Consider the following 23,850-nt stretch of genomic DNA (forward strand, 5'->3'; position numbering starts at 1 on the left):
CAGACTTGTTGTGCATGGTGTTAGTCGTGTATTGTTACCTTAGTCGCGTTTCGTCTAATTTTCTTGCGTCTTATGATAAGCTAGCCCTCTGATTATTCGTGTTTTCAGACGTATCAATGACGTTTCGCCTTAAACTCTACTTCAAAATGGCTGCCGATTGAAAAAAATTGATGGCGTCTATGTTCGCGAGTGCAATTGTTACCATGGTTAATCTTGAAAATTTCCATTAAAAGTATGCTAAACGATTAAAACCTAGATGAGTGTATGTTGTACATATGTGCAGTGGGAAATGTGATGTGTTGAGCAAGCCGAAATTGTCTATTTTATCGAAATTAGGAAGTAAAACCTGAATTCACTTGGTTGGTGTGAAGTGCTTATGAGTTGTTCGAAGAGGGGTGGGGAGTCTATGATAAAATGTGTTCAGAAACGTAGCTTCATGACTATCGTCTACTACGGGAAAAAATCTAACCGATAGTGCGCCGGAAGATAGACATGCACCGAATTTTCTGTATCAGAAACGTGTAAATCGTGAAGTGCCGGAAAATTTTATGCAGGGTGAATGAATGAGCATACAACAATAAATAAGAAGATTGAAGTTTTTCGTGGTGAACGCTCGCAAGCGTTTATTCGTAACAGAGCTCCTCTTTGGACATGGTAAACCATTTGCCTATGCCATTGGTAGAAATTATGATGAATCAAAGAAAAGAAGAGGTTATTAAGCAGGCTCTAATAGCTTGCGCTAGCGAGCAGTAAAAGAACGTACGTGCACAACAGATATGATTGTCTGAAATTCTACTGTCTATTGTGGTGAGGGCGGCTAACGTGTGTTTATTATTTAATTTTTAATTAACAAATTTTCCACTATGCGCGAGCTATAGATTTTAATTAATTTTTTTAGTACCGGCTTTATAACATCCATCAGCATCCTGCCAAACAATGCGATGAAGAATATATTTGTATCCATTTAGATTGTAAATGCTTAGCCGTTTTCCTGACCCATACCTGTTTTCCTTTCGTAGGAAAAACATTTTGTCCCTCTTATTCGTATCGCTTCTAATGCCGATGCGTATATGTTGCGTGCTTTTTCATTCCATGATCGCTTTCTCTTCTCGCTGGCTTCTTTTTTTATTTTAACTATATTTGCTCCCCAGTTCTATTGGTGAGCTGCTTATGAACTTTTATTATTTACGGTTCTTACATACTTGAGTACATCTCTGTTGATGTCGCATATCTATAGCAAAACAAACGGTGCCCATCCTATACTTCAAAGCGCATGTAGCGGGCTTTGCGTGATTGATCATAGACAAAAAATAATTCTTTTCATATTCTCATTAGCTTATTCTTTATGCAAATGATCCGATCGTTGTTGACATATTGAAGGCGTTGTATGGCTTCTTGTTGAATAACGGATTGATATTTCAACAAGTTATTAATTAATAATATCGGAACATAATTGTGTGCTCAAGAACGACTTTCAAAAATTTCATTTTTATGTGTTCTCATAGGAAGAATTCTAAACTCAAATGCTTGAGAATTACTGGAATATTTCTATATCTTGGAAGAATTTCGCGACGTTTTGATACGTTTTTTGAAATAGTTCGATGTTTGTTATGGTTTTTGCTTTGAAGGAACATGGCGAGTTATGTTTGACAAAAATTTGTTATTTACAGAAAGGCGTGATATTATTTGTTGCCTCTTGTTTGATAATCAAGTGTAAAATAAATATACTGCAAATGAGATACACTTGAACAGATTTCGTTACAAATCTACACATTGACTCTTACCAAGAAGCAATTATTTATTTTGATAAGATCATTATTGCTGCATCTTAAACCGATTATCTCACCGTATTAAAACAAAATGAAAATACACGCGGTAGGCGTATGATAAATAACAATAATAGCTTAAAAACAACTGTCAATAACAGCTAGCCGAAAATGCTTTTATATTATTAGATACGATCGCTTTTTTTAACATTTTTCTTTGCATTATATCTTTACAGATTCTAATTGATTCTTTGAATTTTACAATAAAATTAATTAACGTTTGCTCTGCGTGTAAATTGAGCCAGAATAAGAAAGTGGTGTTATTTAAAAATGATGCCGCGGCGCTTCAGACGTTGATGAAACAAATCAAAACGTGGCTTACGTGTTAGTAGTGCGTGTAGCATTTGACGTAGTGAAATCGTTCGAAAATAAACAAAAAACCCGTTTTAGACTGTTTTTAGTAAACACAGATTAGAATTATTTCGCAGATAAACACCTGCAGCTCTATGTACAATCTTTCGTGATATAAATAGTGTTTGATCGTTTGATTTAAAACATCGCTTCAAATGCATCAAACACAAAATCAAAGTTTCATGATTCAAATGTATTTTCAGAATTAAAATAACGTTTTTGGATGGTAGTGATAATCAGGCAGAGTGAAGTTAAAAAATAGAGAGCGAGAGAGCGAGGGAGTGAAAGAGAGAGAGAGAAAGGGTGAGAAAGACAGAATAAAAGGATAAAATATTGTACAACCTTTTGTGTGAGAGAATCTATGCAAAACGTATAGAAAAGGAGATCAACAAGGAAGCGTATTGTGTTGGAAGATATAAAACATACCGTGCGCCTGCGGGTGCGCACACCAAGACACTGACTTTCGCCGCTAATAATTCCGTGTTTGGAATATGATAGGTAAGAAAAAATAACATTGATTAATAAATTTTATTCAACGTTTAACGTTTTTAATAGAACTTGAAAATGGCAAAATTAATAGTTTCTTATTGCTTATTGCTATTTTCTGTATATAAGAAATTTATTGCTTAAATTAATTAATTAAAGAATAATTATGATGCTTTAGATAATCCTTGATTTTTTGTAATAACATAGAAAAATGACATAAGTCTTTAAATCATGAGTTATTATGTTATTGTGATAACTTATCGAGATTTTTTAAGAATTTGGGTAAATATTTTTGATGTGAAAATTAAAAAAAAAATATATATATATATATATATATATATATATATATATATATATATATATATATATATATATATATATATATATATATATATATACATACACATATTGTGTGTGTATTTTGTTTTTTATTTATATTTATTTTTATTAATTGTATTGATATCTCACGGAATTCTCCAGGTTTAAGTCGTCGTGGAGTTAATGCAGGACCGCCATTGAGTTTACCATCTACGCTGGAGGACTCTACTAATAACTGGAAAGGAACGCCTTCGGGTCCTGCCGACCCTTCGCAGCAAGGACCTGGAGGGTCAGGCGGTCCAGTAGGACCAGGAAGTGGTGGTAATGGTGGTCCTGGTGGCCCTGGTGGTCCAGGAGGCCAAGGTCCTGGAGTAAACAGCTTTGGAGGTCCTGGTGGAGCAAACAATTTTGGTGGTCCAGTGTTTCCTGCCGCCGGACAAGGTTCGCCAGCTGGTGGATCTGCATCCAATAGTTATCAGAATCTCCCACCGGGTACCGGTTCAAACACACCACAATATACAGCGTCTCCTGCGCCATCGGGATCATCGACTCCTGGACCTGGTCCTCCGCAAAATGTTGGCTCTGGATTTCCGCCACCAAATTCCGGTGGTCCCACAGGGCCAGGAGGGCCATACAACGGTCCCGGTGGAGGTGGTCCTGTAGCTGTGGGTCCTTTTAGCTCTCCATCTGCTAATGGTCCTCAATTCGGACGGCCAGGCAGCTCGGGATCTGCATTTGGAAGTGGTCCGCATTTTACATCTCCTAGCGGACCAGGTAATTTTGGTGGCCCACAATTCGGCATGCCGCCTGGTTCCCCATTCGGCCATGGTCCTAATGGATCAAATATGGGAGGACCGATGGGTCAGGGGCATATAATGGGCGGACCACAAGCCGTGGACCGCATGGATCAAAGGTATTGCAGGTTCAGTATCTCAAATACGATTCGTTATCAGTATAGTTAGCATACATTTTTATCATTATTGCAGTCAATTGAATGTTCCCAGAAGGCATGCATACTTTGGACAACCGGATTACAGAATCTATGAGCTAAACAAACGCTTACAACAAAGAACTGAGGTAATTGAGGATATGTTGCTTTAACTTATGGAGGATAAAACGTTGCTTGTTGGTTTTTAGGAAAGTGATAACTGTTGGTGGGATTCGTTTGCAAATGAGTTTTTCGAAGATGATGCTACACTAACTTTAACCTTTTGTTTGGAGGATGGACCAAAAAGATATAGTATGCAAGCAATAATTTAGAAAGTCTTATTTAGATGTAACAGCATATGAATTCGTTTTTTTTACAGCTATAGGACGTACATTAATTCCACGGTATTTTAGGAGTATCTTCGAAGGCGGAGTAACGGAGTTGTACTTTAATTTGCGACACTCCAAAGAATCTTTTCACAACACGTCGATCACACTTGACTGTGATCAGTGTACTATGGAAACTATTCACGGGAAACCAATGTACACAAAGGTTAGTTCAAGCATACTAAAATCTCTTTAATTGATTGATTAAATTGATTGATATGAATTCATATGTTCCATTTAAATTTGTGTTTAGCTTTTGTGCATTTATGATTATCAAGTTGGAATATTAAAATTTGTGATAATTAGTTATTGCAACTATTCAATGTAATTTATAGCGATAAAATATCAATAGATGCGATATTATTAAAATAATTGCATTATCGCTAAACTGTAATAAAAAACGTATTGATATATTATTTAGATATCCAATAGAAATTGAAACATATTGTGGTGAATTGTATTTTTGCGTTAAGATTACTGCTTTCTAAATTATTTTAACAAATGACACATTTGATTACTTATTTCTGCCGTAGGTACTCACTGAGGGTAGACTTATTTTGGAATTCACATTTGATGATTTGATGCGGATAAAATCGTGGCACATGGCGGTTCGAACACACAGAGAGTTAATACCACGATCAGTAATTGCACTCCACAGTCCTCAACCAGATCCCGCAATGCTAGAACAATTGTCGAAAAATATCACCAGACAAGGAATCACGAATTCAACATTAAACTATCTGCGCGTGAGTGGTGATGTTTTTATTAAAAACCCCTAAATTGTATCATCCCTCAAACACTAATCCCCAATTATATTGAGACTAACCGGTTTTACAAATCGACCAAACGATACTGTTCAACTGCATATTCTTTACATGGATCTATTTCTTCCTTTCAAATCTTCAGTGAATCTAGTTCAATAGAGTATATTTTATTTGATTATTTCATGGTTTACATTCTTCGTTTTTTGTTCTGTCTATTTTTCTCGAATCGGTTGGATACTCTTCACATCATGGCTTTCCCTCGTCCGTCAATTGTTATAAACTATAGCTGTGTGTTATACTGGAGCCGATGCAGGAATTGATGTCCAGGCATAAAGCTTACGCGCTGAGCCCGCGGGATTGTCTAAAAACGACATTGTTCCAAAAGTGGCAACGGATGGTTGCACCGCCGGGTAAGAAAGGAGGTACTTTTTTGTGCATAGTCTGTCTCCTGGTCATATAGTTGGTCTCCATGGTAATAGCTAAGAAGGCGCCGAATTTAAAAAAAAGTATAGTTCGATGTGCGGAATCAATATAGTTATATGGTTTCTTGCTTGCGTTTCTGTTGCGTATTGCTCGCTTTTCGCAAAAAAAAAATTGAAACACAAGATAATGTTACCCTTTCCATGAATGCTAATTATATACTATGTTTGTTTATCATTTTGTTGTTGCTGTATCTATGAGATTTAATTTGTGAATTTGTCGATTTTAGATGCACAAAGACCAGCAAATAAAAGGAGGAAACGTAAGGGTTCCAGTTCTGGAGCGGGAGCAGGTAACGCTGGTCCACAGGTTCCCAGCAAAAAGCGTTCTCCAGGTCCCAATTTTTCACTGGCGTCTCAGGTAGTGAGTTGATTGTTTCAATTTTTTTTAATTCTGATAAACACACTACATAACTATAGAAATTTTACATAAAACATGTACTAAAAATGCTACAGACAATTAGCTTAGCCATAGCACAGATAGTTCGAAAAGTAAAACGATAATTCTAATTCCTGTGACTTTCATTCTTTATCGTTTTCATGCGACTCTGTTTGCAAACGTGATCTCATCGCTCCGGTTTGTGCAAAGGACGTTATGGTGGTCGGAGAACCCTCGCTGATGGGCGGAGAATTTGGCGACGAAGATGAACGGTTGATCACCCGCCTCGAAAACACACAATACGATGCAGCTAACAACCTCGAGCATGATGGTCACAACGCATTTGGTGGCGGTGGAGGTGGCCATAACGATGGTGTTCCAATGAGCGGTGGCCCAACCTCCTGGCAAGTTGATCGAGGCGGTGGCGGTCCTCCAAACAACTCCGGAGCCGGCGGTCAAGATGGTGGCAAAAAGAGTCCTTCTGTGTCTCAGTGACAAATGTAAAATCCAATGCACTTACTTCCATACATATTCGGATAATCCGAGTTAAAGTAAATACGGTGCATTGGTCTATTGCTTCGGTAAATCATCATTATTACAATAGTAAGTCACAAACGCGTCATACATTCGCGGATGCCTGAGAAATGGTAAGCAGCTTAAATAACTAGGCTCAGTGAGAATGGGACAGACATTTGCTACACAAGAGTGAATCTTGAATGGAAGGAAGGAATAGAGAGCGAGAAAGAAAGAGAGAGAAATATAGATAGAGAGAGAGAGGTCTTAGTCGGTGGATATGAGAAATTAGGGCTGGTCGAAGTTTTCCATTTGGTTCGTCTCCATCCGTTAATTTTAGAGACTGTGCTGTACATCATTACAATTCCTCACTAAATCTGTACACTGATGAAAAGCAAAATGTTTCTGAAGGATATCACGTATTACAATTTACTGGAACACACAGCTATGCTTATGGTGCAATAGAGAATTAGCTCTTATTCTCAGAGCAGAAAGAAAACATAAGGTTTGCCGTGTTCAGGGATTCTAATTCTGGTGTGCGAGGTGATTTTTGACCGTGTTACCAAACATATACTTGTAGATATTCTTTTCCGCACTTACAAAATTCATAACACTACTTAGCGGATCGTTAGAGTGCAATTGTACGCTTGACTGTGTGCGAGAGAGTATGCATGAATCACGATTTATGTGCGATAATGTTTGCCTGAGGGGTGTGTGCATGCTTTGGAGTGAATGTTTTGCTGTAAGTATGTACCGAATGCCTGGTATGGATGGAAATGTGAAGCGATCTATGTGGAGCAAAGTGACAGTAAAAGATAAAAAGAAAGAGAAATCAGGAATTGCCGTCTTAATTGTTTTAAAAATATCATATTATTAACCACATATGAAATGCGACGATAACACGGATAAATGATAAGATGTCTGGATTGAGACGGATAAATGGATTGTGCTGATCGGATGTAACGATTGCTAGCATGTATATGCGGCTATTTACACGTTGATGGAATATTTGAACTCTACCACCATATAGGGCTTGAATGATACGGTGAATAAGGAAATGAGAATGTATATGGTTGAGGTATGTAGAGAGCTAAATTTCATAAAGTATATACATAATGTGAATAATAAAAATGGAGGATTGTGTATAGCAGTAAACGAAGAGCATTAATAAATCGATTTAGAATGCGTAAAACGAAACGTGTTGTTTTGCGATGCATACATATTTTTTAATCGTGCAGCCCCTGCCGTTATGATTTTCCACAAGGTGTTTTAGTATAGAACCTTAAGAATGACTGTTAAGTGTTTGCCTTCATGTTTTATCATTATTGAGAATTATTGTAGAATCTTTTTTCAGCAATGTAACTTGACGATCATTACAATAATATCATAATCTAATTACAAATGGTTTACTCTCATCATTCTGTTTTGATGTAGCATCCTCCAAAAAAAACTATGAACACAATTCAGTCATTGATTATACTTTATCTTACTGTTGGTATTTGATTAGTGATAAAAATTGTATATGTCCTAAACAATTGCGAACGCAATCCTTTCGCAACAGTACATGAATGAAAACGAATTCAAGGGTAGACATTACGCTTCTTTTACGATAAATGCAAGAATTGAAGATTTAACCTAAGTAACTTCAAGAAAAGATTTTTTTATTGGTTGTATGTATTGTTTGCACTGTGTACATTTAAAATCTCACTGAATTTCGAATTTTACTCCTAGTACAAATATTAACTTCCGAAATAGATATTTATTCCCTCCATCTATGTTGATTGGAAAACGACGTGCGGCATATCTTTTGGAATAAAAAATAGTTCAACAATTACTTTATTTTGCATACAATCCCTTTCAAGCATAATGCGTATTAACTCTTTTCGTATGTCTAACTCTTCCGTAAAAAAACAACATATAATAAGAAGGTATTCATCATTCTAAGTTCAAAATCTTCTCAGTGAAGCGTTTAACGTACACATTTTTTTATTAAATAGGTTTCGCTGCTAAAAATTGTACAAACATGTAGTTGAATTGCCCGATGCATTATATATTTGAAATGAAAAGGATGGTTATTGTAAGCAAGTTGCTTCATTGGGTTGTATTTCATCACAGTATATGTTTCAAGCATAATATAGCAAATCGAAAACTGTTAGCAAATTATGATTAATATTTTACGGTCAAACACTAGTTGAGTTATACTTGAGTACAACCTATTGACTCAATGACATAATAAGGAATAAAAAAATCGTAACGATTGCGTTTCATCATCAAATCAAATAAATGGAGTATTTTTTTATGTAATAGTTTTTATGCTACGGTATTATGTAGACATATTTTTTTTTAGAAAACATTTACTGTAAAAAAGACCTATATATTGCCTACTAATGGTTTCGAAGTACATGTAGAATGCTTCGATCTCTTAGCAAACTTGAAAATAATTTCGGTGATCAACAAATAGAGAAATATTCACCAAGTGAATCGCCCAGGGACTGCTGTAAGGACGTGTTTTGTACTTAATTTACGAAAATGGTAGGCAAATCTTCGGCTATAAGAAATTAAAACCATGTAATATAATAGTAGAATCAGGTAAGGTCTTTAGATTGCAATCTAGATGGGAAAACAGATTTATATTAAAAATGATATTGAATTAAAATGTAACGACTATAAAAACTAAAACAAATGTCTGTTATCGTATAGGCTAGGGTCGACTAGAGAAATATCCTTCACAAAAGAACGTAGTTTAGGTAAAAATGGTTCATTTATATAACATAGAACCAAATTTTACTTCATGCGATATCAGCATCAATTCTCTGTGCAACAGAACGCAAGCAAATGTCTGAGCCTGTCGAACAATCATTCAACAAAATTTGTACGTTATCATTAAGATATCAGTGAGATTATAAGAATGACTATTGATTGCTCACCAGTATTGTCGCTTGTGTGCGTGTGTTTATTTTAAGAATAATAGTATAGCTATAAAAAATAGCAGAAAATCGGAAAGCCGTTGAAAAAAAAGGAAATAATCTAACATGTAAAAACAACATCAGTATTTGTTACACAATCATTTAAAACGACATGGGTGACTATTGTGGACAAGCGTATGATCGTCTGCAATCATAATTGTGTTTGTACTTTTTATGTAAATTCAAGAAAAAAACGAAAAAATCATAATTTTACGAAAAAAAAAGTTGCACATGTATTGTTTTTGTGCTAGTCGGTTTTGTTGGTACTACTCAGCTGACATTAGATATGTGCGAGGTCTTTCAGTGATTTATCACCTCATCTTCACCATCGATAAGGGTATGATTTAGATGATCCTCGAAGAAGCGTAGATGCTGTCCTCGTAGAAGTCGAAGTGGTTCAAGGAGCGCTATTTCGATGCAGATCAAATGCATTATTAATTTTCAAACTAAAAATATTGTGCGTCACGTGGACGGAATCTGGTTTGGCATTTACTTCCTTACTTATCTGGCGTAAAATTCCGACCTTTCTAATCCAGTTTCTCGAGCTTCGCATTGTGGAGGCTCTTCTATTATCCTTCCACACATACGGAGCCCTTGCAAAATCCTTGCTGTCTAACGCAGCTGCTAGAGTTGCGTCTAGTAGTTGCGTCTAGTAGTTGCACGAGAAAAATATGTATAGCAAAGTGCTAACGTAGCCTTTGATAGCAAATGAGCCGAGAACACACAACAGCACGTTTTTGTTAACATCACCGACGAATATATGAATATATATGGTAAAGTTTTGTATGACTTCAAAAGTGCGCTTACCTATATGCATATCATCGGTGCAGAGCCGTAAACCAATTGATGCTGAGCATCGGTTGACCCTCACAAGAACCAGGTTGAAAAGAATTCAGGCAAACCCATCGCCCTGTCGCAGACGTAGCACTGATGGTAGCAAAGGGCTTTGAGAGTTTTCAATGCACCAACACCTGGCGTGCGACATTGGTCATAGTCATTTTTACAAGCCTGGTAAGCTTGACCGGGATTCCAAAAAGCTCATTGCGTCATAAAGTTTTACCCCGGTTATGCTATCATATGCGGCTTTGAAGAGATGGAAAAGGTGAAGCTGTTTCTTCGCCATCTTCTCCAGAACCTTGTGGCATGGTGAAAAAACTGTTCACTTATGAGTAGTAGGAAATTCCTTCGAGGTTACTTTAAAGCAGAATGATTCGTTGTGACAGCAATAGAACAAAAATTGTGTGAACCATAATTTACAGCGTAAAATCGTTAAATAAGAAGTCGAAAGATAGTTATCCACTGGGTTGTTCTTAAACCTCAGCAGCTATGATACTATGACACCTTGCAAGCACCGATGAGGATATGGACGATTTCTACTGTTAGTTTGAGAGGAAGTAGAGCCGCAGCCCTAAATACGACGTAACTCTAAATTTCGGTTACATTGAAACTCCCGTCGTTCGGAAGGAGGAGTATAAATCAGCAAAAGGTAACTCCAGCTTTCGCCAGTTGACGAACGACAGCGGAGTCCGCATGTTGTCTTCGTCTCCACCTATTAAAGCCTATATCTCGCTTTCGCTACCTGCTGATCACTACAAGCCACCTATTAATCAGATAAACAACGTTTTTATCAACGATCTTCACACTGTTCGAACATCATCGACGTCAAAATTTGCAAAAGGAGTCAAACTCAACACGGAAGCCGATTGAGGCAAGCTGGTGTGGCAGGAAATTCGGTGGCAACACTCGTGCAGACGTTGGCGGATGCAAAACACTGCCGCCACGATGATCCTCGTTGATCACTGAGGTACGGTGGAGCATCCCACAAGCAGAACAGCCAAATAAGACTTGTCGGCTAACGTGGTGCGTGACAATAGGAAGGAGTAATTCGATGATAAATGCCGACGGGCACTAGCCGAGAAAAATGCAATGTATGTTGCACGTCCTGTATCCAACATCGAGGGGTACATCAGCCTTGGCCTAGGTGAAGAAGTGCCCCCGCCATTCATGAAAGGGGGTTCTAGTACTAAAATGCGTCACGAGAAGTGCGGGTTTCGACAAGCGATTTATGTCCAATCTTTTCAATTCCATGGCTTCAAACATAGCATCTCCTTAATAGTAAGGGCAGTTGCTGATAGCCAACATCCTAAGCGTGCTGTACAAACACAAGAAATCTCTACAGAGCCTGCGACCTATGGCAGGACTTGTATGATTATCCGATTACGTGAAAACTTTCAGTACATTTTGAACGGACAGTGCGCGTTGGAAGAGTAATAGTACAACTATGTCCAAAGTAAACGGCCTCTGCATGCAGGGGAAAAGTGCAAGGAAACAGTGACAAAAAGGGATGGTGTGTCCCATTAACAACAACATTAGGCCGCGATATCTGCAATGTGCCTGCAGGGGGATCTTTTACGATCCGTGTGCAAAGGACGATATTTAGCGGTGACTTTTGTAGTCTGAATTAGGAGTGCAAGTTGATGGCTAGTGGATGACAGCTGGAGCAGGTGAAGCAGAATTTGTAGAAGATCGGCTTCACCACGGGATAGAGATCGAGAAATTGGAATCACTCAGCATCACTCTTTATCGCTAAATTACCACGTTATGTATGATGCACATCAGCATATGCAACTTGTTTTTGACTTCGACGACCGATACGTGTGATATTCCCTTTCAATATTACAACAAACACACACGCACACACACACAAAAAGATTAGTTTGTTTCATTCGTTTATTCGCTCACAATGCTCGCTTCTAACGTATAGTTCGTATTAAAACTTCTGTCACAGCTTCGTGCTATAGAGATGTTCATGATTGCTGTCACGTGAGGGCTTTTAAATAATGTTTGACTGTGATGACTTAGACGTTTTTGTTCCACTTGCTTCTGGTGCATGAAGGAGGAAAAAATGCAATGAGTAACAAAGTGGTCCATTTCCTTTGAGTTGGATTGGGTTGGTTTGGAGACCGTTCGTTTGGCCGCGTACCGTTGGAGGACGACTGTCAGATTTACCAAGCGTAGTTGATACCGAGTCCGTTGCTGTACGTCATGTGAGCAACAGCAGGAGCAGCAGAGTAGGCGACACCCAGCAGAGCCGGAGAAGCAGCGACAGCCTTCAGGGCTGGTGCACCGTACACGGCCGGATGGGCAAGAGCTGGCGCAGCATAACCGTGATGAGCATAGGCAGGGGCAATCGCATGTGGGTAGGCGGCAGCCACGTGACCAACGGCCAATCCAGGATTGCTCACGCGCACATCGGACTTGCTGACGGATGAGTACGGCGTATCAATGGTTTTCGAGTAGGTGGAGATCTGTCCAAGGTTGCCATAGCTACGCAGGATGTTCGACTGCTGGCTGGTGATGGCTGGGGCGTGGATACCACCGTAGGTTGGACCGGCGGGGTTTAGGGTGTAGGCAGCCTGGGCGACGGCGATGGTAGCAAGAAGTGCGACGAACTACACGTATATGCAAAAAATAAAATAAAATAAAAGAAGAATAAATGCCATCAGCCAATAAAAACGATCGGTTATATTGTGTGCACGTTTCTTACTCGGAACATTTTGAAAATGATTTAAAGGGCGCCTGAGAGGTACGCAAAAACGATGTGAAAAGTTGGAGTGCAGTGAGCTAACTGATAACTATCGAGCAAAATGTATTTCTCTTTTATAGTTCCCAGCGAGCCCTGGTATATGCCGCCGATTGCACATGACTGCGTTGCATTTTTTTTTATGTATGAACACAACCTGGTCACCGATCCTTGCTCAGGTCACATGTGCGTACGTAGTGCTTAGTGAAAGGGCAAAGGAGGTGCAATTTGGTGATATGAGCAGTCTGTGTTTTGCACACCTTGCCCCCTTGTACGAGCACTCTTTACACAAAGGTTTTAATGCTATCTAACTAATCGTTGACATTTTTGGTTTGCATGATATAAACTATTTTGCCTTGATGTGTAGCAACTTTAAAACTTTGCAATGCATATTACAAGCTGGTTACCAACTTACAATGTACTGAAGCGTGCGCATAAATTTAAGATTTCTTAGTTTAGCGAGTGATGTGTGACTTCATGAGATGTCAATTCAAGAAATTTTGAAAAAAAATTCAAACAAAAACCAAGATTCCGTAACAGCGACAATTCCACCCCTTTTTCTTTGATCTATCGAAGAGAAAGGTAATCTGGATTGTGTACCATTTAACAGCATTGCATAGATCGGGCTGTATGTATACCATGACAACAGCATCGTCAACGCATTTTCGATCATGTTCTCTTATATTGGCAAACATCGTCTATGCTTCTTTTTTTTAACCCAAATCGAGCACCTTGAATACAGCCAAGTGAAAGGTAATATTTGATCGACACTGACAGAATGTTACACTGCAAGTTCTTGTGAAGTAAAAACGGCTACTATTATAATACTTATTCGTCATCTTCGACGGGTCAAATTTTTAGGATGTTTTATGTTTAGATTTTGTTATTGTTCTTGATTCTGGCTATTTAATTTTTTTTGTGAATATTAGTGTATTTGGAAGTACAAGAAGTTTAGCATTTAGTGTACTTTAGAAGTCCAAATGTACTTTTATTCCCATGGTAGATCACGTATATTAGACGCGCCTTGGTTTGTTATTGATTTTTTGCTTACGCAATATGCAATTCTGCATGGGCGTTGCACTTCATCTAAAAGAAATTGAATGCGCTAACCGGTTTTGAAACAAATGTGCCTATAGTATTGGAGCAAGCCTATTTTTTAACCTTGATAACTTTCTGCTACAAAACTCAATGGTAAGCGGTAAGGTGTTTCTAGGTAAGTGATCAAACACACATTTGAAGAGAACAGGCGTGGTGCATAAATCGTCTGCAGTATCTAAGCCGCAAATACATCGACCTACGACTCTCGCGGGCAGAACCGATCAATGCAGCGATTGTGGTGCTATGGGAGTGCAAAAAAAAAACGGTTTTAGAATACATGGAACATAGACCAATGCCCTTGATTGAAAAATGATACGAGGAATTTAGGCAAGTCTGACACGTCTAATTTAATATTTCACACTTTCTACAGGTCGATGTTTAAATGGACGAAACAAAACAATTCACCTGTTTAATTTTTCTTAAATATAATATATATATATATATATATATATATATATATATATATATATATATATATATATATATATATATATATATATATATATATATATATATATATATATATATATATATATATATATATATATAATATTCTATATATAATTTTATATATATATATATATAATTTTATATATATATATATATATATATATATATATATATATATATATATATATATATATATATATATATATATATATATATATATATATATATATATATATATACATATATATATATATATATACATCGATGTGTGTTATCCATTATTAAACTGATGTTAGATGTACTGCCCAAAAAAACTGTAAATTCTAGTTAAATGATGCATGTGATGTGCGTTTAATTTAAACTCATCTTATAACACAGATGATCAACGGTTCCCTGACAGAGAAAAAAAGCTTATCAAACCGGTTGCTCTCCACTCTGGATATGAGATTATATCTTTGCTAGCGTATTTTTGAGACTATCCCCAGTGCATATAGCCCGCGTTCGGTGTCAATTGATGGACACGGGCCCGTTTTCGGTGTGTTCTAGAAATATGTACTTTTTTCTCCAAAATGTATGTTCCTTTCCATTCCATATCGTTTGTCACTGCTCTGTGTTACTTTACTCAATACTATTTTCTCGCCTACCCATTCAGCTACTTTTATTAGTATACATGCATTTACATACACAAATCTCTACATATACCAATTTAATCTCCTCTTTTTCGTTACTCACTAAATAGCAACACAAAATCTGTCGTATTAAATTGGTATTAACTTTAGAAAAATATTTGTTTTTATTAACTCACCACTGTCTTTTTTTCGTCTATTGGTTTGCTATGATTGCCTTTCGTATTTTAGCAAATTTTTGTGATACAGTGCTATAAGAGGTGGGTATGTAGTAAGAGAGAGAGAGAGAGAAAGAGAGAGAGAGAAGAAAAAGGATAACGCTAATGTTCATAGATTAAAGAATAAGAGAACCAGAATTGATGATTGGTTGATGTCGGGCGCTGTAGACGAGCGGTTCCGGTATCTTCCGCAGTAGACCAAGAATGCGCAGCCGTTGCAGCGCCCGTTAAGAAGAAGATGATTGCGTGGTTGAATAAAAGTTCTAGGTTGCAGAATGATCTTAATCAGCAGCGATGTTAATGTCATAGACACTACATGAATCGGGACTTAGACATCAAAATAACAATTTCATTTCTAGATGCAGGCTATTAGGCCATTGAAATCGATCTGTTGAATAATGTGCGAATCAATATTATAATAATGAAAATGGAAATAATGTAATGAAAAACACACTTCCTGTAAGAGGATATGCCTGAAGTGAGAAAAGAAAAAGAGAACTCTTTTGTATGTTTTAAACGCTACTTTTGGAGCAGCACTTAACCTGTGCTTTTTACTACAAAGAAAGGTCTGATAACGACTGAAAATTTACTCTTAACACGTTGTCTACCATGTCTATCATTTTTGATAGTCAGTACATGTAGGAGCAAGAGCGGCCAAAAGTCCAATTTTTTAGTTGTCGATTCTAGATGCGGTATTCCCTATTGCATGTCAGATAGTTAACCAAGAATATTTCGAAATTAGAGGCCTATAGCATTTATGTCTTCCAAGATACAAAGCTTCGAAGTCAAACATCTTGTCAAAAATTTCTGCGATTTAGTACCCACACTTTAACTGACTATTTTAGAAGTATTTTTAAGTATAAAACGGGCATATTATACCTCAAAAGTAACAGTCTACTTTTGTAAAAAATAATACAAATAATACAAATAATACATCCTTCTTGTTTGCTTTGCAGATCAAATATGGCATTTTTTTATGCTTTTAAGGCGCTGCCGTTACAGATACTTGGTTTCACTAAGTACATACAAGATAAATCGAGGTACAAAGAGTACACTACAGACTTCTAGCAATCCAATTTGCATAGGAAGTATGAAGAATGAAGTTAATATATTTACAACGTGAACGTTACAAAAAAGAAATGATTTTTTATACTAGCAAACATAAAATTGTAAATATGTTATTGTATCCCCAAATATTGATTTTGCGGAGTAAAAACATAATAATTCTAAATTTTCGCTAGCAAGAATAAAGCATTTTTATCTGTTGGTTGATTATTTTTCTAACTCATATATTAACGTTTTTATCAATGTTGGTTTAGTTGTTAAATCACAGTATGATGTTTTGGAGAAAGAAGACCTAAATCTGGACGATCAAAACATCAAATCATGTTTAATTTAGCTAAATGTTTTTCAACCTGTTTTGTAGTCAATTCTTACCTAGTTATGGAAAAAAACCTTTTTATGACCGGAGTTTGTTCCGGGTTGCCCCACTTTGCAGTCATGTTTCCTGGGAGCTTGATTTCATGATTCAGTTATAAAGATTCACTTTCTGCAAATCGTAATTTGTGGTTGGTTTTCATATACTTTTGATTTAATTGGTTCTTTTTTATGTCAAAAAGTTAAGAGTGTATAAAATTAGTTGTAATTAACACTAATGCGTGTACTGAAAATGTATGTTTTGGTCAATTATGTCTATTTGACCAACAATTCAGAAAACTCTATTCATACGTTCTGTGAGTGTGACTTCACATTTTCCAGTAGGTAATTTTCCAGAGTATACTTTCATATTTCAAGTATAACCTTCACGTCAAAACAGTTTGAATAACTTTACTTCATAGCGATTGACCTTACTTGGAATATATTGCTTAAAAACCAAATGACCTCTCTATTATCTCAGTTTTGGAATTAAAAAAAGTCCTATTATTGGGATCTACTTTAGCGTTATCATTGTAATGAAAAATATTGACTTGTTTTAGGTATCACAAAAACTTGCCCTATAGAGACTTTCCGGCAATATACACCCTAGGCAGTCCATGGCTATCAAACTGCATGGCAAAACGGCATGGAATGCTAGGAAGCACGATCACAATAAACGAGACAGTTAACATGTTAAGAAGCATCCAGTTAAGAGAGCTTTAAGTGTGCTTAACGGCAAAACTTAACTAATTTGGCTCATTCGTATACAATTGACATTGTCATGCCAAATGTTAATCTTAATACAGCTGGAAATAAAATTTCCATTCGGCAGCTTTGACTATTTTTCTGTAATTTATGGTTCTTGATTAATAAACATACCTGTATATAGAGCATTTAGAAAACATCATGAATTATACCATGAAGTGTTTTTAAAGTGTTATATTAGTTAATGTTACCTAATATGGTAAGCTAATAATTAGTTAATATGTTTCAAAATTCAATTCGAAAATGAACGCGTCATTTATTCGTTCATTGAACTGAACCGATCGTGATCAACAGTTCTAGTTCGAATGATACATTTCCGATGGCTGATACAAAACTCCTACCTATGTTTAACAACTATCTAATAAACTAAGCACATGAGATAATGTTTGAGTAAGTGGCTGACGAGTCTAGCTCGCAATAACTATCCAAATTCATTTTAATCTTGTTATTTTAACCATGATTAAAAAACGGATATCAGTAATCAAAATAGCATATAATTGAAAAAAAGAGACTTTTATTTTGTAGATTTGATTGTTTTGTTAGCTTAAAAAGTAGAAGTGATATTTTATTGTAAGAGAAGAACGTTTTTGTATTCAGACCTGTTCGCAAGCCAAAATAAGTTTGACATCACTGCTGTGCTGATTGCCAGAATGTACGTAAAGACCATGGCATTTTGTAGATCTACTCGACCGGCTAATTCAATGCGTTGTTTATTTTATTTTTTAACATATATAATTACATGTATTACATGTTTCATTCATATTTCAATTTTTTCAATAATGCAATGTTGCGAGTAAATTGATAATTGTCATGTTTTTTTGTTTAATCTGTACACTCTTTTTCAACCTGATCTTGCAAAATGAGACACAACTGTTCTATAACTCAGATGTTCATACAGCATTTAGATTGAATGCAATATTTCACCATTTATTGCACGCAAACAACAAATAGACCGCTACCGTACTTTCAAATCATTGAGCGTCTCAACTTTATATCTTAAACATTTGCCAGCAGGTGTCAACACATGTGACAGCATATTTAGAAACTATGTTTTTTGTGTAAGAGATTCTATTGAGGTTACAGGTTAACAGTTTTAATTTTCTGTGCAATAATTCGTTCAATCATCCGTCTAATGCGCGTAACGCCGTAATATTGACTTATAATATATCAATAGTTGCCAGGAACTACAAACAAACTTAATATGGCGACTCCTAGCAAGGGAAATTGTGGGTTTGTTTTTCAACTAGCGCTGGTGCTATTGCTGTTTTTTTGTCGACGTGATAGCTGCGAAAAAGGTAAGACGAATCAGCCTGTTTTGCTTATTAAGCATAGAACGTAGGTTGATTTCATTCTGTAATACGGGATATTACAGAAGTATCTACCTTCCAGCGATAGAGGTGGAAGTATCTACCTCTTAGTTTTCATCCGGATTATTGTGTTAAATAAGTCGATTCGATGGTATTGATTACAATTGCTGTATAAATTACATTTGCTGCAGAAATTTTACTTGTTTTTTTTTACATAACCATAAATCATAACAAACGCTCAATAGAAAAAAGTTTGATATTTATCGATATCTCATTAATAACCAACAAATGTTTCTGTTTTGCGAACTTCGTATCAAACTACCAGTCCACAACTTGGATGCTGTTCATTGATGAGTCGTTTGACATCGTGTAGCGACATACCGTTTTGTTAGTGTGTGCGCGAAATCTTGCATAGTGTGCGTGTTTGTATTTACTAGATAATTCAGCCCGGTTACAGGGCTACGCAACTGCATTGTTTTCTCCCGAGACGATAATGATATTTTTGACAAAATACAACCTTCCCATCTTTCCATTTCATAGCCCAAATGGTATAAAAATATGAAGGGATGACGAAACTATCGATAGTTTTGTATCAGAGATTGTTTTGTTTTTGCTTCTATAGGCCCTAACGGTGGATATGCAAAGGAATGTACGATTATAGTCAACTAAAAATCCGATGTGTGAATCCTGTCGTCGTGCTAAAAGCTCGCATCCTGCTGTGCTGCGATGTATGCGACAACTTAGTAAAACGTATCTTGTTTTGTGTTTGTAAAATAGACAAGACCCTAAACATTCTTTTGGGCGTCTTAAAAGAACTTGACGGGCTGGATCGTGTGGGATTATTTTAATTTCGTTATCAGACCATAGGAATCTAGCTAGTTTTGTTCTCTGCTCGACATTGAGGCTATCGTACAGTCCAACGAGCTTATGATTGTAACTGTTCTTCTATTGTCCTTTCACACGTACGGGGCCAAATATGAATCTGTTGCATATGCTTCTTTAATGCGGCAAAAGAGTATTTTGTAAGCTTTGGACAAAATGCATGTCTCAGATGAGTATTCAGGAACTATTATTGTCGCGTATAGCTCCAGTTTTTGACGTCGCATTAAGTAGCTGGATTGCAGAAATTGTCTGAATACTACCCTAACGTGTATTTCATCAATACTATTGTCGATAACTTTTGACCCAAGATACGTCAAATTTCGGATGATTTCGATTGGATGCGCATCTATCTGAGTATGAGCACATCTATCTGCGTAATTTTGCATGTTTCTATGTTAGCAGTACAGCCAGGGGGTGCCCCATTATTTTTGTTTTTGTCTCATTTATCTCTAACCAGATGTTCTCTGCGCCCTGCTTAGTCCATTTGTATGTAGCAGCTACGATAACTGCAAAACAATGATGAATATAACATTTACATATGTCAGGATCTGGATTGATTTAAAGCAAATACTTGAGTTGCTTATTGATTTTTCCTTCAGCTTATTGAGTGTTGCATGACCCTACCTAGTGCAAGGTTAAAGAGATAACAAACTACCTCAGAAAACGAGTATAACATCAACTACTCGCAACCATCCAAGCAAGCAATGAATTCTTTAACTCACTTACAACTACCGGAGTCTGTGAAAGCTGAATTGTCCTAACTGTACAGTTCATAAGGCTCGTTATTGTTCTTTCATACATATATGATCAAAAATGCTAAAAGGAATCTTTGGCTACATACATCTAAATAACATTAAGATAGCAGGTTGTTCTAAATAACATTATTTTATTTGTTTCAGTGTCTCGAAAATATATGCCGTCTGATATGACACCTCTAGAAAGCAGTTTTCCTGTTCCAATTTCAGTCCCACCGCCTATCAAAGCTATAAATGAGACGCATGTAGCTGGTCTTGATAGTGGAGGATCAGCTTTGTCAAGATCTGTTGTACCATTGGATGAATCCAAGAAGAGCCTTTCAAAATTAAAATTATTGAATGAAAATTTGAATGGGAAAAAAGTCCAAAATGGTGGTATCAATCTTAGCGAAGATTCATCACATTTGCTTGGTTATAATGGCACTGGTCAAAGAAAAGAAATAACGACAACTGATGACGAGATAATGAATAAGGTCACTGTTAGCAGTTTGAATAAGACGCTGGGAACAAACGAGCAAACGACTGTGAAGACATTCATCGCTTCAAAATCGTTGCCTGCAAGTGTTGTTGATACTGTAACGGCTTCCACAAAACTCCAGCAGAGTTCATCTCGAGATGCAATCAGTGATACCATCAATATAGATGCATTCGAACGTACAGAGGCTGAACTTAATAAGACTCTCCAAGATCATAACGTGACCAAAGCACATGAAGATAATCATTTGTACTACAAAAGTACGTGGTCTACAGAAAAAAGCGTAAGCGACGACTTTTGGAAAAAAATTACGTCTAACCTTACAGTCAATGGGCTTCTGTCTAATTCTCATCGTCGCGCAACGGTATGTTTATCATATGTAATTCATAAATATTGTATGTAAATAGAATATGTAGTAATATGCATATTTTTTTTACTTGAACCAGTACTCTCCTAAAAATAATATCAAAACAGTAGTAATTTGTTTCTTTGTCTTTTATATTCTAAACCATGTTGCTCTCATTTAATTTTCACTTCCAAAAATTTAATAAAAATAGCAGTAAATGTTGTTATATTTGTTTTTCTTTTCTTTTTATTTTTTTTCTAGACCATGTTGCTCTCATTCGATTTTCCTTTTTACGGATTTCCTATTCGAAATATTACTATTGCCAGTGGCGGATTTCTATACACCGGAGATTACGTACACTCGTGGCTGGCATCGACACAATACATTGCACCGTTGATGGCCAATTTTGATACTGCGCTTTCTAACAGCTCATTGGTTAAATATCGTGATGACGGTAAACAGAAGAAATGTTGTACGAATTATTTTTAATGACTAACTTCAAATAAATTTATGTTACTTTCAGGCGAAACTTTCATTGTTGTATGGGAGAACGTCATACTTCAAGATCGTCAAAATAATGGAACTTTTACATTCAGTGTAACATTGAATAAGTCTGGTGATATTGTATTTGCTTACAAAAATATTCCCATCAACATAATGGAGATATTTGAAAATTCATTGATGAAAAATCACCCAGTTAAGATAGGATTATCAGATGCTTATATCATTGATAAAACAATAATGCGTAAGTGCTAAAATCCTGATTTGCTATTTATACAATTTGATTCGTGATAAAGATATTTTGTTACGATATATATTTTATTAACATCTATTCCATTTTTTTTCTATAACATAGGCACTAAACAGAAAACTATTTACGAATACCACCGTGTTAACTTCGGACAAACTGAAGTGAAAAATGATACTATTATTACGCTAACAGCGTTGCCGACATGTTTTTCGTTCAAAGATTGTGAATCGTGTATCACTCATGAAGGCGCGGATTTTGAGGTAAAAGCGAACTGTAGTCTACCCTATAGCAGAAATAGGGTATCATTTTTCCTTCAGAAATAACAATACATTAAATTACAGTGCTTATGGTGCCCAACAATAAATCGTTGCTCGACTGGTACAGATCGTAAACGTCAAGATTGGATACACAAAGGTATATATTATTTCACATAGACACAAAAACAAAAAAAGAAGTGATTTTTTTTATTTCTTTTCCATATAGGCTGTGAAACAACAATCATTTCTGAAACATCTTCATGCCCCGCTATTGGTCAAAAAGGCAACAACTACGGTGACTCAGTTGAAACAACAACCAAGATGACGGTGGACAATGTTAATAATACTAATAACACTGTTAATCAAACCAATAGCAAACCCGTGCAAAATATTGTTCCAAACAAGTTCGAATTTAATGGTACAAGCACTCAGAGCGGTATTAAAAAAGATGAGATTATAAGCAAGGCAAAAAGTTACCATACAGCCGATATTCACGAATCCAGTCACGGCTTACTAGTATCTTTATTGATTGTAATCATGATTTTATTTTCATCCGGTTGCTGGGTATTATACGCATATCGGAATCCTCACACAAAGAGCGGACAGCTGCTGATTAGGGTAAGTACAGTGTGGTTTAGATTAGCGAGTAATATATAAATCATTTGAGAAATGTAGACGTATATTAACACTCGACAAATTATATTTCTTCCAAACGCCTACAATATGCCTTTCGTTCCATATTTGAAGATCGCAAAGTTTCAAAAGGTTTGTACTTACGTTTTTGAATTGCAGTTGAATCACCTCTTAAAATTTGATCAAATTGAACAATATTAGGGGTCGAAATTAAAATTTACTTATAATAAAGCCGGTGCAAACTAGGAGTATTTCTCGATGCTCTTTTATACAAAAAAAACAAGAATAGCTACACAATTTAAAATAACCATAATGGAAGTCGTAGTTTTTAGAAAAAGAAAAAAAATTAAGAATAAATTTTTCAAAGCATGTAATTTCCTAAACACACATACATATTAAATGGCTTTTTTTTTCATTATAGTACCGTCCTAATAGATGGTTATGGCGACGCGGTGAGGCACGCTATACGGCAGCAACGATACATATGTGAAGTAACGTTAATCCCGATGTCACTAAAAATGAATCCGTCCAGTTAATCGCTATTTTGCTGTGCTCTTTGTTTTATTCTCATCTGTTTATTTTATATTGCAACAAAACAGTGCGCAATCTCGAATTGAATTTGAAATGTATTCTATACAAATGATGAAGTAAGCGAAAATTAGTCATTTTATTGTAAAACGGAAGAAAAACCGTCCAATTTTTTTAATTCATAGACCAGAAAGAGGACGCGGGTTGGTGCACATATGATTTTAAGGCTGTATTGTATGAATTGCTTACGCTTTGTAGTAAAATTCTCAAAATGATTCATCAATACCAGGCACAATATCATAAACATTGTTTTTGACAAATGAAAAAAATTCATTGATAATTCAATCAGCACTTAGATAAACAG

The 23,850-nt window shown here is 36.2% G+C and overlaps 3 protein-coding genes across 3 annotated transcripts; 2 read left to right on the top strand and 1 right to left on the bottom strand.

Moving 5' to 3' along the window:
- The first annotated feature begins 155 nt into the window (after positions 1-155).
- Positions 156-7,587, top strand: LOC128727619 (LIM domain-binding protein 2). Its single transcript, XM_053821547.1, has 10 exons — positions 156-232; positions 2,381-2,675; positions 3,144-3,894; positions 3,968-4,058; positions 4,119-4,221; positions 4,289-4,461; positions 4,829-5,041; positions 5,346-5,469; positions 5,769-5,899; positions 6,128-7,587. The coding sequence occupies exons 2-10, from the start codon at positions 2,669-2,671 to the stop codon at positions 6,410-6,412; spliced, it is 1,878 nt and encodes a 625-aa protein (XP_053677522.1). The 5' UTR covers positions 156-232; positions 2,381-2,668; the 3' UTR covers positions 6,413-7,587.
- Positions 7,588-12,122: 4,535 nt separating this feature from the next.
- On the bottom strand, positions 12,123-13,021 carry LOC128723483 (cuticle protein 76-like). The gene is made up of 2 exons (XM_053817228.1): positions 12,944-13,021; positions 12,123-12,848 (listed from the first exon to the last, which is right to left on the bottom strand). Exons 1-2 carry the CDS (start codon positions 12,950-12,952, stop codon positions 12,402-12,404), a joined length of 456 nt encoding a protein of 151 aa, XP_053673203.1. The 5' UTR covers positions 12,953-13,021; the 3' UTR covers positions 12,123-12,401.
- A 1,146-nt stretch (positions 13,022-14,167) lies between these two features.
- On the top strand, positions 14,168-23,563 carry LOC128724330 (plexin domain-containing protein 2). Its single transcript, XM_053818059.1, has 9 exons — positions 14,168-14,192; positions 20,641-21,335; positions 21,579-21,771; positions 21,841-22,062; positions 22,174-22,328; positions 22,410-22,482; positions 22,552-22,943; positions 23,073-23,090; positions 23,380-23,563. The coding sequence occupies exons 1-9, from the start codon at positions 14,168-14,170 to the stop codon at positions 23,446-23,448; spliced, it is 1,842 nt and encodes a 613-aa protein (XP_053674034.1). The 3' UTR covers positions 23,449-23,563.
- Positions 23,564-23,850: the final 287 nt, after the last annotated feature.

This window comes from Anopheles nili, chromosome 3 (genome assembly GCF_943737925.1).
Source record: "Anopheles nili chromosome 3, idAnoNiliSN_F5_01, whole genome shotgun sequence".
NCBI lineage: Eukaryota > Metazoa > Arthropoda > Insecta > Diptera > Culicidae > Anopheles > Anopheles nili.

Coding starts and splice junctions, on each gene's coding strand:
- LOC128727619 (XM_053821547.1), top strand. Junction 3,895..3,967: donor GTGGACCGCATGGATCAAAG/GTATTGCAGGTT, acceptor TCATTATTGCAG/TCAATTGAATGTTCCCAGAA. Junction 4,059..4,118: donor GCTTACAACAAAGAACTGAG/GTAATTGAGGAT, acceptor GTTGGTTTTTAG/GAAAGTGATAACTGTTGGTG.
- LOC128724330 (XM_053818059.1), top strand. CDS start 14,168: ATGGTAAGCGGTAAGGTGTTTCTAG. Junction 22,329..22,409: donor ATGAAGGCGCGGATTTTGAG/GTAAAAGCGAAC, acceptor ATTAAATTACAG/TGCTTATGGTGCCCAACAAT. Junction 22,483..22,551: donor TCAAGATTGGATACACAAAG/GTATATATTATT, acceptor TTTTCCATATAG/GCTGTGAAACAACAATCATT.